At 35.7% G+C, this 16,268-nt stretch overlaps 1 protein-coding gene and 1 long non-coding RNA gene across 2 annotated transcripts in view; both read right to left on the bottom strand.

Moving 5' to 3' along the window:
- Positions 1–14,922, bottom strand: part of LOC121415492 — a 31,477-nt gene extending 16,555 nt beyond the window's left edge. Inside the window, exons 1-3 of the mRNA XM_041608691.1 lie at positions 14,708–14,922; positions 12,924–13,013; positions 11,719–11,869 (exon numbers count right to left, since the gene is read on the bottom strand). Of these exons, the coding sequence (XP_041464625.1) occupies positions 11,719–11,869; positions 12,924–13,013; positions 14,708–14,827 (361 nt within the window). The 5' untranslated portion in view covers positions 14,828–14,922. The remainder of the gene's footprint in view (positions 1–11,718; positions 11,870–12,923; positions 13,014–14,707) is intronic.
- On the bottom strand, positions 8,113–11,265 carry LOC121416329. Its single transcript, XR_005970126.1, has 4 exons — positions 11,158–11,265; positions 9,866–10,021; positions 9,006–9,075; positions 8,113–8,409 (listed from the first exon to the last, which is right to left on the bottom strand). It is a non-coding gene; the product is annotated as an uncharacterized LOC121416329 (long non-coding RNA).
- Positions 14,923–16,268: the final 1,346 nt, after the last annotated feature.

Raw genomic sequence — 16,268 nt, 5'->3', positions numbered from 1 at the left:
CAAGAGCCAAAACACACAACTGTTCTTGTTCCCTGACTGGGCTGAAGGAAATGTATAATTGAGTGTCATCTGCATAACAGTGACAAGATATTTTTTCAGAGTATGCTTTGACAACCGAGAAAAGCCTACTAGATATAGGAAAAAAGGAGAGGTCCGAGCCTGGACCCTTGGGGAATGCCCCATCTAACGTCAAATTTCTTTGAGGTAATGTCACCAATTGATATTTGTTGCTGCCTATCGGAAAGGTAAGACTGCAACCAAGACAAAGCAGAGTCTGTTATCCCAAAATCAGTTTCCAATATTTCAGCAAGTATACTATGGTCAATAGTGTCGAACGCAGCACTAAGGTCTAAGAGTACTAAAAATGTGTTATGTGTTTTTACAAAAATAATTATTTCAATCTAGAAAGAAATCAGAAGGTAGATTGTCAGAGGACTTTGATTTTCACCAAAGGCCATTAGGAGATATACTCTGAAATAAACCCCTCAAGTTCTGTAATGTTTGAGGGATGATGGATTTTTTGTTACTGAAGTATAAAAAGTTAACATGGCATCATTGGAAATGTTCATTCTTCTTCTTAAAGAGTTGCCATCTGCTTTGATTACGTAATCAAGAAATGTGCAGTTACCCTGAATGTACAGGGCAAAGTCAGAAGTGAGATGTTGCAAAATGCATCGTTTTCTAACAAGAGTCTCCATTTCTTTAGAAATTTTGCCAATGCAGATGAGAGTGAATGTTCTCCAATACCATGTTCGGGTGTCTTCATTGTTGTGTCATTAAGGTCGAAAGGAGTGGTTTGTATTGTTGAAGATTTCGTATTTCGACTGTCTGCATGCGTTAACGAGTATTTCAGATAAAAACTGTAAAATATGAAAATATTGCGTGATTTATTGTTTGTTTGAAGTGAGGCCTTAAAATGCTCAAGAACAATGAAACCAACATTCTCATTTTTTATTCAAAAGCTTAAGACATTTTGAAATGGCAGGGTTCAACATTATTCCAAACACATTCAATCCATTAACGCAAATGAGAATACATTTCACGCATCACTTCATCAATATCTTTTAAACTTGTTCCATCCTCGTTACAATTCAAAATTCACTGTTAGAAACAATGAATTTTGACGAAAACTTTTTTTCATTTGCGGCATTTTAATCAAGTCTTTGCATTCCATGATAACAATAGCATTACAAATAAGACATTATTTATCATTATTTCCAATGATGCCATATTCACGTAAAATTATTTGCACACTGACAAAATTATTACCCCTTAAACTTGAGTTGCAGAACTTTTTAGGGGTTTATTTTAGAAGTATTAAAGTTCTACATGTATATAAAACTGTTGACAAATTTATTCTTCGTTAGTGAAAAAAAATGTTTAAAAGCTGAAACTTATATACATCTGAAAATATTGGTTAAAATATGTTAATAAAAAAAGTATTTCACAATCCCCTGTACCTTCACCGTAGGACGATAGGGATGTATTGCGTGAAAATGCCGGTTGACACTGAAAGAAATTAACTTTCTTGGGGTGTACTGGTTTTCACAAGTAGAGAGAACTATTCATAGGCACATACATTGGCGGCGGAAGCCAGAAAATTTAGGGGGTGTCCACCTAAAATTTTGGGATGGACACAGGTAAAAAAATGACAAACGCCCCCAAAAAGGTTTTGAACCTAAATGTTATGAGTTCAGTGGCGTAACAACGGGGGGGGGGCATGGGGGGCACGTGCCCCCCCCCCCATCGGCTGGCCAAAAAAAACCGGAGAAAAGGAGAAAAAGAGGGAGAAAGAAAAGAAACGTAGTGGGAAAGAAGAAATTATTGTTCATTATAGTTATAGTTGAAATTATGTTATATTACATAAGAAACTTTTTTTTCATAACTTTATGAAACATTATTTGCTCAGGGCCTACAATGTATGTCTTTATTGTTCCCAGTGCTCGCATTGTCTGTTTAACGAGATATATAATCCTGTTGTATCAAAACCTCCGGGTTTCAAGTCATTATACACCAAATAGTTTCCTCGCCCTTCGTGTTATTCTTGTTTTAAGTTATGACATATGCTTCTTTTTCATGACTTCTTAAAGTTATTGCCCAATTTTAAAGGTTTTAATATAAGACATTTCATGTCCGTGCTTACGTTCGCATTAGTGGATTAGTTGCGATATACGTCTGCTCTTCATGAATTCCTGAATCAGTCTTTAAAATGTCTCTTTTTCCATGTTTTCTGATCTGAATATCAAAAATTTTCAGCTCACACTTCGCACTCGCATCATTTGATTAGTGAAATTATACGTATGGTCTTAGTGAATTCCTATAAACAAGCCTTAGAATGCCCCTCTTCAGATCTGAATTTCCTAAATTTTCGGCTCGCGCTTCGCGCTCGCAACATTGGATTAGTGAGATGCGTATGTTAATCATGATCATTAGGGCCCTATCACTTCAAGTGCTACATGTGCTTAGATATAATTCTAACAAAATCAGCAAGCGTTTGTCACTCGCATTAGACGACCTTGGTGAGACTCTTAATGGATTACTAAAATATAGCCCTTAAAATGTCTATGTTTGGGGTCAATATTTGCAAAAATTTCAGCTCGCGCTTCGCGCTCACATTTTTTGTTTAGCGAGAAAATTACATCTCATGATTCAAAAAATTTGCTTATAATGTCCCTTTTTAGGTCTAAATATCAAAAGTTTTCAGCTCGCGCTTCGCGCTCGCATTATTTGATCAGTGACGTACATATACGTTTAACGGCACTGTCCGTAAGATGTCTCTATTAGGTCAGTATACTAAGCAACTAAGTGCGCTACGCGCGCTCACTTAGTGACTCAAAAATTTGCTGGTGCCCCCCCACGCCACTGTATGAGTTGGTAACCAAAAAATTTTTGACAAGCAAAAAAACAAAAAAAAGTCATCAACCTAAATTTTAGGGGGGACAACACACGTTTCAGGGCGGTCAACGTTAATTTATGGGGGACGTAGGAAAAAAAGTTGAGAAAAAAAAAAGGTTATCCGCCCCCTATGGGCACATATGGAAGCCTAAATATGGATTCCAGTGAAATTGCTGAATTTTATTCAACCCTCTGTGTCAGAATCATGAGACTGAATCAGAAGAGTATAGTAGGTATATAGGCGTGTTTCCCTAAATACGAACGGATAATTCTGACACTAATAATCCGACGTTCTTCTTCGATTCAACTATATAAATCCATGATTTTATACAAGATTTGTCTTACAGTAAAAACATAATTGCTCATTATGTTACGTTTATAGGATTGGGTATAGTGTTAAATCCAGGGTTGAAGTTACATGAGTTAGTCATTCCATTAATGTGTGGAATTTACAGCGAAGCAATTGTCGCCGCAGCAAATGTCAAAGAACCCACTGCCCCCTCCCCCCCCCCCAAAAAAAAAAGAAATTGTGACTGCTGGCGAATCGTGTATCATTTCATTCCGCGTAGAGCATATAGTACACTGAAAAGATAACTTTGTCAATTGACAAATATAAATTCGTCATTACTGTGGTTTAATTTAACAAATTAATAAATTTGTCATGCCAAAGATTTGTCATTATAGATTTGTCATGCACCATAACATGACGAATTTTAATTTGTCATGAAAAGTGGTCTAATTTGACAAACTTTTTTCAAAGTTTGTCATTGCAACATTTTAATTCCTCATTCTCATTTTTTAATTTGTTTTTTACATTCATCAATTTGTAATGCATTTGACGTTTATTTGTCATGTAATAGTCAGAAAGCACACCTGTGATAAACAAACAAATACAGATATAGTTAATATTTTTGTAAGTTTTAATAGAACCTCGAAATTCCTGAGGAGACAAATTCAAAATACATCAAATCCAGTCAACACTTGCCAGCAAGTAACATATTATAAAATATAACATATTATAAAATATTTACTAAAATTCACTGCAAAGTCAAAATACTCTGCATTAAAGGGGAAGTTCACCCCGACAAAAAGTTTATTGTAACAATAGCAGAAAAAATAATAAAAAATATTGCCGAAGGTTTGAGAAAAATTCATCAAATAATTAAAAAGTTATTAGAATTTCAATTATTTGATTTGTGACGTCATATGCGAGCAGCATTTATACATAGTGAATGGTAAAAAATCAATGAAATGTCATTTCCTCAGAAAATAGAAAATGGTTTTTACTGTAACTTTTGTATATCAATAGACATATCATTCCACACCCGATCATGAAAAGAAAACAAAATTAAGTCATCAGGAACCATACGAACTTCATACATTTTATATTACATAACACATGGGGCAGCTGCTCGTTTATGACGTCACAAATCCCAAATTTTGAACTCTAATAACTTTTTTACTCTTTAACAGATTTTCCTCAAACCTTCACCAATATTTTTTACTATTTTTTCTGCTATTTTTACAACAAAGTTTTCTTCAGGGTGAACTTCCCCTTTAAGGATGTTAATCTCCTTTGCAGTCTGACTGATAATTCTTCTATCACAGTATGAGTGTCAAGCAGACTGCGAAGGAGATTAGCTATAACTCCTATAAGAGCAACAATCTTCATTCTGACAAAAAATTCGTTATAACCATTGCAACAAATTCGGTTACAAACCTAGCCTACATCAAATTCACTACAATGTCAATATACTCTGCATTAGGGATATAGAGAAGTTTTGGCTTTTCTCCTTAGCAGCCTGATTGAGATTTCTGCCGTCACAGTATGATTTTCAAGCAGGCTGCAAAGGAGATAAACCAAAACTCCTATATATCCTTAAGAGCAACAAACAATCTTCATTCCAACAACAAATTATTTTTATTAGTTACCACTACTGTATAACAATCGCAACAAATTCAGTTACAACAATTAGGGCCTACATTAAATTCTCTAGCAATGTCAAAATACTCTGCATTTAAATAAAGATAGAGTTTTAGCAAATCTCCTTCGCAGTCTCATACTGAGACTACTGCTGTCACAGTAAGGAGGCTGCGAAGGAGATTAGCTGGAACTCCTTGATATATTCTTAAGAGCAACAAGCAATCTTCGTCCTGACAACAAATTCTTTTCAGTTACCACTACTGTATAACAATTGCAACAAATTCAGTTGGAACAATTAGGGCCTACATTAAACTCACTAAAAATGTCAAAATACTTTGCATTAACCTGGGGCATATGCATTGCAGGGGGTGCGGGTTTGCGTTCGCAAAATGCGAAAGGTCTACTTTTGTGCATCTGCGTTTAACCCTATCTAGGCCGGGGGGGGGGGCCTCGGAGGCCCCCCCTCAATGAATCGCTCGATATTTTCGCCGTGCGAAATTTTTTGACTGCGCCACTCGCTGAGTTTTTACTTTCAAGTCTTGCGCAACTTTTGAGACCAATTTTGCGTCACCCGGGTACGTGGTTCCGAAATTACGTAACATTATGTAAGTGCATGTCAGACCGAAAATTGCTCAAAAACTTGATTTCGTGTACAAAGTCAATGCAAATTGTGTTTTCAACCAAATTTCATAAATGTATGATTATTTTTAGTTCTGCTAGTCTAAATGTATTCATTTTATGCTTTTTATGATCACAGAAGAGTCCCCAACAAATTTCATTGAAAAAAACAATGAAAAACAAAAGGTCCAAAAAACAAAGAAATACATAAGAAATTGCAAAAAACAATATAATACATAAGAAAATGATTTGATATCACAATTTTTTTCATGTACTCTTGCTTAGGACACTTCAAAGAGTTTCTATACCAAAAATTAGTACATTTGGAGCTTTATTTAGGGAGTTAGAGGAAAAAGTATGATTTCGCATACTAATTACGCATAAATTAGCATAATCACTTAATAGCGATTCGCATGAAATAAATTACTATACAATCTTGTAGATTATGTCCCAGGCAACCCGTGTGCCAATTTTCGGCGCGATCGCGCGGTCGACGGCCGAGATCTTAGGGGGGGGCTGGGAGGCCCCCCCCCCGGCCATAGGAACTCCCAAAATACCCCGGCCTAGATAGGGTTAATAAATCGCCCTTTTTTTTCCGTTTGAAAAAGAAAATTGGGTTGTCAAATTGCCGCCCCCTTAGCTTTTTTGGTCGATGATTAAAAATAAATGTATATTTCAGGAAAATTTAGCAAAAGTCCACTTTCCAAAACTTCTCCACCCCCCCAAAAAAATAAAATCCTGCATATGCCCCTGGCATTAACTTCCTGACATCAAATGCAGTTACCAGTACCATGCAACAATAGCATCAAATTCAATAATATCAAAATACCAAATTTGTTGTTTTTGCTTGACAAAACCATTTGATTTTTGTCAAACAAAAATAACAAATTTGATGATTTATTACAAACCTGACGAATCAAAATACTTTCCATTAAGAGTTGAAAATCATTCCAAAAGAACAATAAAATGTTGGACAACTTTAAAAAAAAAGAAAAGAAATTTCCCTGATCCAAAGCCATTAAAGAATGAAAATTCCTCTTTAGTGTTTCAGTCTTTTTGGAACTGTATTTACTGTTTTTGTTCTTCCTTCCTTGAAAGAGGGTTCTCACTTTTTTCCATGATTTACTCAAGAAATTGAGAGCCCACTTGCCACTTCCCATTCAGAGAGCAAAACATTTTAGCTATACACAATGCCAGTCCAAAACTGCCAACATTGATAGTATAAAATCACCAAATTGAAAAGATGGGTGATTTTTTCCAATTAATTTATATATAAAATCTTTGAACTTTAAGATTGAATTAACCATCATGAAGAATTTCAAAAATCTGAACTATCCAGAATTTTTAGTTTGAAAGCTCAAAAATCTGAATAGTTGGCAGGTATGTAGAAAACACATTTACGTCGAGACCAAAACTAATGTCCAATCAAGTTTTAAAATATTGTCCTTTTGTTTGACTTGTTCACAATACTATTTTTTCTTTTCTTTTTTTACAAGCATATTTTCAAAAACAATTTTGCATTCAGCTGTTGCAATAACATAAACAAGGCATTTCTTGAACCGATACAGGTTGATATGAGAGAATCCTTATGCAGTTGGTGAGGCTACCTCACAATATATTCAAAAGCTCGCAAGCTACACTTTGGCATCGTCCATCAGGCCAACCTCGGCAATTGTACAAGGATTCTCTGTACAGGAGATTTGAGAGTCAACATTGATTATGTGTACAGAAGTTCCCACATATTCTAAAGAAGATACAAGACCTTGCACTATGTTTTCTCAGGAATGGAGCTCTTGAGATATTCAGATTTTTCCTGTGAGTAGATGAAGTGTGAATATTATGGAAGCTTAAAAGTGGCACCGAGATGTTGTGATAATTATCTTGGGAAGTCGACATCATGATAGCAAAAGATCAGATGACGAGATCCCTGATCTCATCATGTTGACATCTTTTAGAAGAGATGATCAGATGACAAGATCCAGGTTCTCATCATGTTGACATGTCGACATGACGAGATCCGGGATCTTGTCATCTGATCATCTCTCCTACAAGATGTAGATATGACGAGTTACGAGATCATGACACCTAATCATCTCTTCCACTGGATGTAGACATGACGAGATAGAAGATCTCGTCATGTCAACATCTTGTAGAAGAGATGATCAGATAACAAGGTCCCGAATCTCGTCATGTCGACATCTTGTAGGAGAGATGATCAGATGACAAGATCCCGGATCTCGTCATCCTTTAGAAGAGATGATCAGATGACAAGATCTTCGATTCATGATCATGTCATCTGATCATCTCTTCTAAAAGATGTCGACATGATGAGATCAGGGATCTTGTCTGCTGATCATCTCGTCTGAAAGATGTGGACATGAGATCCAGGATCTCGTCATTTGATCTTTTGCTACCATGATGTTGACTTCTCAACATCTCGGTGGCACTTTTGAGCTTCCATAGAATATGCTTCATCAAGTGTGTGAGCCATCTCCATCTACTGTGCTCTGAATGTGACTTTAAACTTTCTTTTTCAAATCTCTTTCAAAAAATCACAATTTATCAATACAACTGTACATACATGTACTTACAATCTTTAAACTTGTAACAATTTTAACCTAAAGGACATGCTCTGTAACTTAAAAACAGCTGTTCCATGACTTCAGCCAGACTTCAGTTACTTCCCTTGTCTGGAGGGCACTTTCTTCTTCAACATGTTCAGAAGGTTGATAACAGATTTATCAACAGGACATGCATCTTTCACCTGAAGAATTCCAAGTTGGCAAAACTTACAAATTTTCATGACTGATGGCTCACAGCCATAGGCTGAATGAAAAATAAAAACCAGCTACTTAACAAGCCAATGCATGCACTTTATCCTGGACTTGACAGACTCTTTGCTCCTCCAGAACAAGCTCATATGATTCCTCTTGATTGCAGGATACACGTATGTACATGGGCTTCGTATCAACCTGTCAATGAAAAACAATAACAAGGGTTTCTTATTCAATGCATGTGGTTTAGCTTCTCAACAAGAAATATGTTTGTTTTTTTAAGAAACTTGGCCCACCATTATGGGACAATGGATGGGCAGACGGAGTAAAAACGATGAGATTTCTTAGCAAGCAACACACAATTTTTTCACCCTACTTGGATTGAAATATTTCTCTTTCAATTAGTATTCAAATGACATTAAATAAGATGTAACAATATTTTTGGAAAATAAATCACTCTGATAGAATGCAAAACTAACAAAATTCCACCAATCAGAATGTATTCAGCTTTGTTTGGTGCTGTAATTTGCAACTGCATGCTAGTGGGCTGACTGGAATGTTGTGTTATCACACATCACACATAGCATGCATGTTAATCTTAAGTACCTGATCACATAATACCAGTGTACTTTGTCATAAACACAACCCACCAGTTGGCTCAGCAGTCTAAAGTTGTAGAGCGGAGTGCAAAAGAATGCTAAAATATGATTCTTAGGTTTTGGCTTTATGAAACTTATAATCTAGTCTATGTCAATGTTGTAAAATTACTTCTAACTAGTTATGCGGTACCATACCTTGTCACTTGAGATGAATACATCACCAGGTCTTCCTTGAAAAAGGTTGGTAGAATCTGTATGGCAATTTCTGGAATCAGATTAAGAAATGTTAATAATTTAAAAAATGCACCATGTTTTTAAATCAAAACAGAAGCTTGTATTCTGCAAGTTGGAATCCAACATTGATTATACCACCATGTTACCACCGCAATCTTTAGATCATGAATGAATTGAAGGGACTGAAGTTCTGAGCTGTAATTTTGCTCAAAACTAATGAATAGCTTCCTGCCTTCATTCTCATGATACCAGCTTGCAAGAATCAAGTTTGATTCACACATAAAGTTGTCTACAAGAACCTATCAGCGAATCAATTTGCACCAAATTCTGGCCCTGCCAACGATTCTAAATTTAAATACCAACATGCTTCATAACTAACAGCTGTCTATTAATGCTCAAATTATTGAAAGATAGAAAAGAAAAAACCCAAATTCAATGAAGAATTATCTCAGAATGTCGGCTTCAAAAATGACCACAAATGGACAGGAGTTAAACACTTTTAGGCAGGCATGAGACAAACTCATGAATTGTTGGACATTGATATTACACATCCATTTTACATCAAGTGACTAGGCCAAGTGCGAGTGTAAAATGGTTGCATGCCTTTGTCAGCATAAAGTTGGTTGCCTGAAGGGGTTCGAACTTCAATTCTTAAAGTGTATTTACAGTTTCCTTTTGTCATGTGTGGCACCCTGGAATGAAGAGATAATTATCCATTGTATAATAAGAAAATAATGTTACAAATTATTTTTCCATTGTATAACAATTTGGGGTTTTAATGTGTGATGTTACAAATTAAAAAAATCCGAATAACAGAATACCTTCTTAGCTTCCGGGAAGTAAACTGTCACATCTTTCTTGGCTCATTTGCATCTATCTTTGTGAAGTCCAGAAAGGGGTTCTGCCAGTCTTTGTAGTCCTTGGTTGAACAGTGTGATTAGGTCCTCACCATGAATCCTGCGAAACTCTGCAAGAAACTGAAAATATGAAAAACATCATGACCCCTGTTCACTAGATTAATGCTGGTGTTGTTGAACATGTTAACTTATTGGTGTTTATAGTGACAGGCTGATAACCACAAACACACTCCTGTACAGATCTTGTTTAGACTACTTCAGGCATTAATTTTATAAAATTGTAATCATAAACCCTACCATCTTTGGTAGGGTTCATGTGGCTTGCGACAGTGAACATCGCAAATCGAAATCTAAGCGAACTATGCTAGTTTATGTGTAAATTGCCCCCGTAATGACGTCGGTGGGGCATAGGAATGTGCAAAGTCGGATTAATTTGTAGATACATGTAGGCCAAGGCCATGTCAAAAGGCCTGGCAATCATATGGTAGTCAGGCCTGGGCCAAAACTATTGACTGTCATGAGACATGAGTGTAGCAAACAGTCTGCAGTCCAGACAGGTCTCTCCTTATTGCTACTTATTGAATTTGAGTACAAATATTGACTGATAACAGGTAGGGCCTAGCCTATGATATTACATTTACTTAGGCCTAGTCCCATAATAGGCCTACTTTTTTCGAAACATAGCGATTGTCTAAGTTTAACATAAAACATGTAAGTTAGGCCCTAAAAAGGCCTAGGCCCTAGGCCTACCTCGTATTAGACTGGTGAAACTAGCCTAGATAGTCTACACGTACGTGAGTACAGGACACTCGGTCAAGACCAGGCAAGACACACATGACACACAGAGTACGGTATACATTGTACACGCATTCGACATTGTTGGAGTCAATCGCATTTTATAAGCTTATTAGGCCTACATTGTATTGTCATTGTGCATGGGATGCCCGTCCCGCCGTGTGCTACCTCGAGCGAAGTTCGTGCAGGTTTCACTCCACTTCACTACCGGTACACTACACTCCACGTACCGGTACTTTCGGGTAGGTGGAGACGGGTGTGTAGTACCGGTAGTGAAGTCTGCACGAACTTCGCTCGAGGTAGCCGTGAGCATGCAGGTATGCATACTCAATTTACTAATATTTCGGTGAAAAACACTTCACTATTATAGAATTTCATACAATAGTTATCTCCACAGTAATATACTACAATCAAATGCATTAATTAATCATTTAATTTATTTTTTTAGTATAAAAGTTTACCTTTTACGATCTACCCAAGCCTTGCTTCGCAGCAAAATCACGGCGACCGGCGAGTGATTCGAAGACGCTGATTATGTGCGGGGTGTCCCGAACTGTCTTCAGGAGCTAAATTTGTCATGCATTTTTCCTCAACAAATTGATTTGTTTTTCAGCAAATAATTTGTAATATAATTCGTTACGGCCGACTTAAACTCGTCATTTCTACATTGACCGCGAAGAGGATTTGTCAAATACGGTTGTGAAGAGTCGTCACGCAAATAAATCAGTCATGCGCAAGTTTGTTTTTGTCAACACCAGTTGAAACTTTGTAATAGTGCTCGATCAATTTGTTATGTTACTACCATGAGTTTGTCATTTCACAGTTATATCGCAAAACAAATTATTTTCCGATTGACGAATTAATCGGGCCTTGTGACAAAGTTATCTTTTCAGTGTAGATGCTCTTTGACTTGGCGATTCGGGTCCTTATATTAAATGTTTTCATTAGTTTGTTTGATTTCAAATGATATGACAGTTTTTTTTATAAAAGTAGTTAGAATGAATCGCAAAGATGTGATTTACCATTAAATGTCTCACTTCCTATCCTGTAGCTTGATGCCTCCTTGCCGAACTGAGTGTCACTATTCAAATCACTGTTGAAAGATTCCATATCAACCGATAAGGACGCACTGAATCCCATATAGGCACCAGAAGCAGAGATGCTACCTCCTACCTGAACGGTTAATGATAAAAGGTCATTGTATTGATGGTGGTGATGATGAAACAATGTCCGTTACAATGATACTGATTATGATTATGGTGATGTTGATTATGGTGATAATAAAGATGACGATGAGATGACCCATGTGCGTAACTGGCGTCAGTCATCCGCCCGGGGTAGATTCGAACACACGATCTTTGGTTCGACGGGGCACCAACTTCGGTCATGTGTCGGTCTCTAAACCTAAATTTCATGTAACATGTATGATAAAATACAAAAGAACAAGTCGAGATATGACATCATCAGCCCACCTAATGGATATTCATGAAGACGTGCCTAAAATTGTTTCACCGGAATAATGCAAATCTTTAAAATTCAGTAACTTCGTTATTTGTTATCCGAATATGATACAAATTTTCAGCATTCTACTCCGTGAATGTTGCTACATTATATTCTTTTAGATATAAATATCTTCAGCCTGGAGCATTACCGTAAGGTTGGTTACACTTACACACAGTAAAAAGGAAATAGTATGTTGTTTAAGCCTGTCACTCTACAACAGGTGTTTAAACTTTTTTGTAATGCTTAAACTTTTTAAACAACTTGTTTAAAAAGTTTAAACAGCTGTTTAAAATTTTAAACAGCAGTTGTTAGAGTTCAGGCTTTAATAAAAACGTACCATAATTTTAAGCAGCGTTTTTCCAGTACAGTCAAATCATCACCTACAATCTGGATATCAGTACTAAAAGGGATGTAAAGGCAATGCGAGTGGGCTTTTTGCAGTAGGAGAGGGGCATTGCAACTTTGCCCCCCCCCCTTGAATCCTATCATGGTCTGGTTGTGATTAGTTGTTTGAGCGAATGAGATCCACCGCGTACACATTAACATGGCGACTACATTAGAAAATTGGGGTTGACGATAAAGTACTATACCAATGGCTATTGGAAAAAACACAATTTTGATTTAAATTACAGATTGGCACTTTAAGAAATTACTTTCTCATCCTGCAAACCATAATCTTGAGATGATACATCACACACTCTTCCGATAAAGTTTTAATTCTTACATTTGTAGCTGCAAAGTTGACGAAGGATGATCGATTTTCTTCATAGTGTTCGCCTTCTTTCATTCCCAAAGATACTCGAACTACAACGTGCTATGCAAAAGAACAGAAGAAATATTATTTTTCGTATTATCCTATTATACCGCGCCGCTCGCAGACTTTTTACTTTGAAGTCTTGTGCATCTTTTGAGATCAAATTTACGATGCCCGGGTATGCGATTCGAAAATTATGCAACATTACGTACATTAAGTGCATGTCGGAACCAAAATTGTTCTAAAATTTGACTTTGTGTACAAAGTCAATGTAAATTGATACTCTCATCTTATTCATAAGGTTATTAATATTATTTTTACTTTTAATGGATGAAATTAATTGATTTTAGCATAATTATACTTCAAAAAGGCTCTGCAATAATTTAGGTAAAAAAGACCCAAAGAAAAACAAAGAAATACATAAGGATTCATAAAACAATAAAATACATGAAAATTAATTTTCAAAGCAGGATCATTTTTTATTTGTAATTGTTAGTAATGGCATAAATGGTATTTATAACAAAATTAGCATTCTAAGAGCTTTTTATAGTGAATTAGGGCAAAAAGTATGATTTACGAATAAATTCTCATAGTTAATTCATATTTTAAAAAATCTCAAGATTTCGGAAAAATTGCCATCCAGCCTTGTGGATTACATCCCTTATTATCATGCCATTTTTCACGGCGTTCGCGCTATCGGGGCCGAGTTCTCAAGGGGTGGGGGTAATTGATTCACCCCCATCCCGGTCACATAACACTAAAAAAAGCCGGTCTGGTTACAGAAGCGGATCTAAAGAGGGGGGATGGGGGTTGCAACCCCCCCAAAAAAATCCGGGGCCATTTGTTTAAATCTTATCTTTTTTTAAACTTGTATTTTTTTTATTCTATTTCTATGTATTTATTTCATTTATTATTATCATTATTATTATTATTATTATCACCTCTATACCAAAAATAGTGGTGTTTAGATGCAAGAAAACGCCATTTTCACACACAGATTTTCAAAAATTTTCCCTACTGTGGGAGGGGACACCCCCTCCAACACACCCCCTCCCACACCCTCCCCCCTCGCTCGCTCCGCTCGCTTGGACTCGGTCGCTACGCTCCCTCGCATACCACCCCAACCCCTTTATAAAAAGCTGTATCCGCCCCTGGGTTAGGGTTTAAAAAAAGATAAGTCACTTATTGAGCGAATCAAGATTCTCCTAATTGTAGAATGATTTAAAAAAAGGGGTCAATTGCTTATTTATTTCTCTGGATTTGTCGTTGAAAAGAAGACTTAAGGAAGACTAATTTCAACTTTGCCTTTACACTGATTAGAAATCATTGTCAATAGTGGTGAATGGAATAAATTGTTATTATTATTATTATTATCACTTTCATCATTATCTCAATACGTTTGTATCTATAATTAATATTTTGGTTATAATAATAATGTTCACGATGATTATTTATATCACAATTGTCGTTTTCATTATAATTACTATTATTATCATATCCCTATCATCAAAATTAAGATGATAACTATCATCAGTATCATGATTATCATTTGTTATTCTCCTCAATACTATCATCATCACTATACTCATAACACTTTCTTATAGTTTACTCTTCCATTACCTACTACTGCAAAAACATCATACAACTTACGACACGGTATGGGTATCATAGTACTTATCGTATAAAGTTACCATGATTCAATAACTTTCCAGAGGTATGACAATCATCAATTAATTTTCAAACATATATTTTACCGTTCCCCAATCGTCCATAAATTTCATATATTGATGCTTTGTTTCTTCGGTGTAGGTTTCTGGAAGCAGACAAGCGTCAGCCACAAAGCCTGTATTGAGTGATTGATTCCCCGTTCTCATTAGTTCTGTCCTGTAGCGTGCTTCCCCAAAGTTTGATATGGTCTCATTGCTTAAGAACACCGATCCCTCACCAGAAGTTTTCTTTTTCACATTTTGGTAACCTGTATGAATGAATTGAAAAATCCTGAGGAAGTTATTTCTTGAATCCAGTGGCATCTGTCATGAAATCTTTTATATAATTGCATGATTTGTGCAATGTATAGGATTCCATGTCCAAAACGAAAATTTTACTTTCGGTGATTTTCACAAATATCTTTTAACGCGCGAAGCGAGTTAATGAGAGGTTATCTCAGGTCAGGCTAGCTGGACAACATCATATCCTGTCAGGCTTGACCTCAGCAGGACGTTTTCCTAGCTGACACATCTCAGGAGGCTTATACGTTTATATTTATTATGTATTGATTGTTACATACTATTATTTTGGGTTTTATTTTACAACATATTTTACATTTCGGTATACATCATTTTGGGAGATGCTCTTCGGAAACTTTTGTTTATCAAACTCCACGGAAACTGCGTGTACTCGCATCTCGAGTATTTTGTTTTGGATGAGATAAAGAGTGACATGCACAACTCAGTGACATGCAAAGAGAGTCGATGATTTCTTTTGTTGTTTATTGTTTGAAGTATACAATATTTCACTTTTTTCAGATTTGACAATAAGGACCAACTTGAATGATACATATAGTATTAAACAGTAATTCCACATGTTCAGGGTTGAATCAGTCGTTGTTTCACTTCACAATGAGGAGTTAATTAGAATATTTCATACTTCATATAATAAACATACAAATAAATAGTGAGTGGATGACGTCATCAGTCTCGTCTTTTGCATATAGACAAGGATGTGAATATAACTGTTCTGTGAAATTAAGCGAAACATTAAAATGTCATAACTTTCTTGTTTTACATTAGATTTGATGAAATTTTCAGTGTTATGCTTGCTGGATGTTTCTCTTATTATTCAAATCAACTTTTTGGTATGGGTGGACTTGTCCTTTAAGAAAACAAGGAAAGTGATAAACGAAATTCTAGGTAAAAAAATTAAAACATCGCAATATGCCAGATGTGAAACTATTTCTGACAAGACTGAAATATGTTCATCTTCTTACAAATACTTTATAAAAAAAATTGTCAAAAATTAACTAATAGCTTAAATGGTGGTCCTAATTGTAACAAAAATTTATTAATTTATTATGCAATGTAAATGTTAATTTACATACAACCTTTTTCAATCATATAACACCATAAGAAATAATTGAAATAGTAGATAAGCTAAAAAATGACAAAGCTTGTGGATTTGAGGATGTATGTGTAAAATTACTGAAGAAAATAATTCATATTATATCTTACCCTTTAAGTGCAATATTCAATTCTTCACTGACTACAGGCATAGTTCCAGATAAATAAAAAAATAATGATCTAACATTTCTTATTGATA

This window comes from Lytechinus variegatus, chromosome 5, assembly GCF_018143015.1.
Source record: "Lytechinus variegatus isolate NC3 chromosome 5, Lvar_3.0, whole genome shotgun sequence".
NCBI lineage: Eukaryota > Metazoa > Echinodermata > Echinoidea > Temnopleuroida > Toxopneustidae > Lytechinus > Lytechinus variegatus.
Note: the sequence above shows the minus strand (reverse complement) of the source record. Positions and strands in the feature narration are given on the sequence as shown.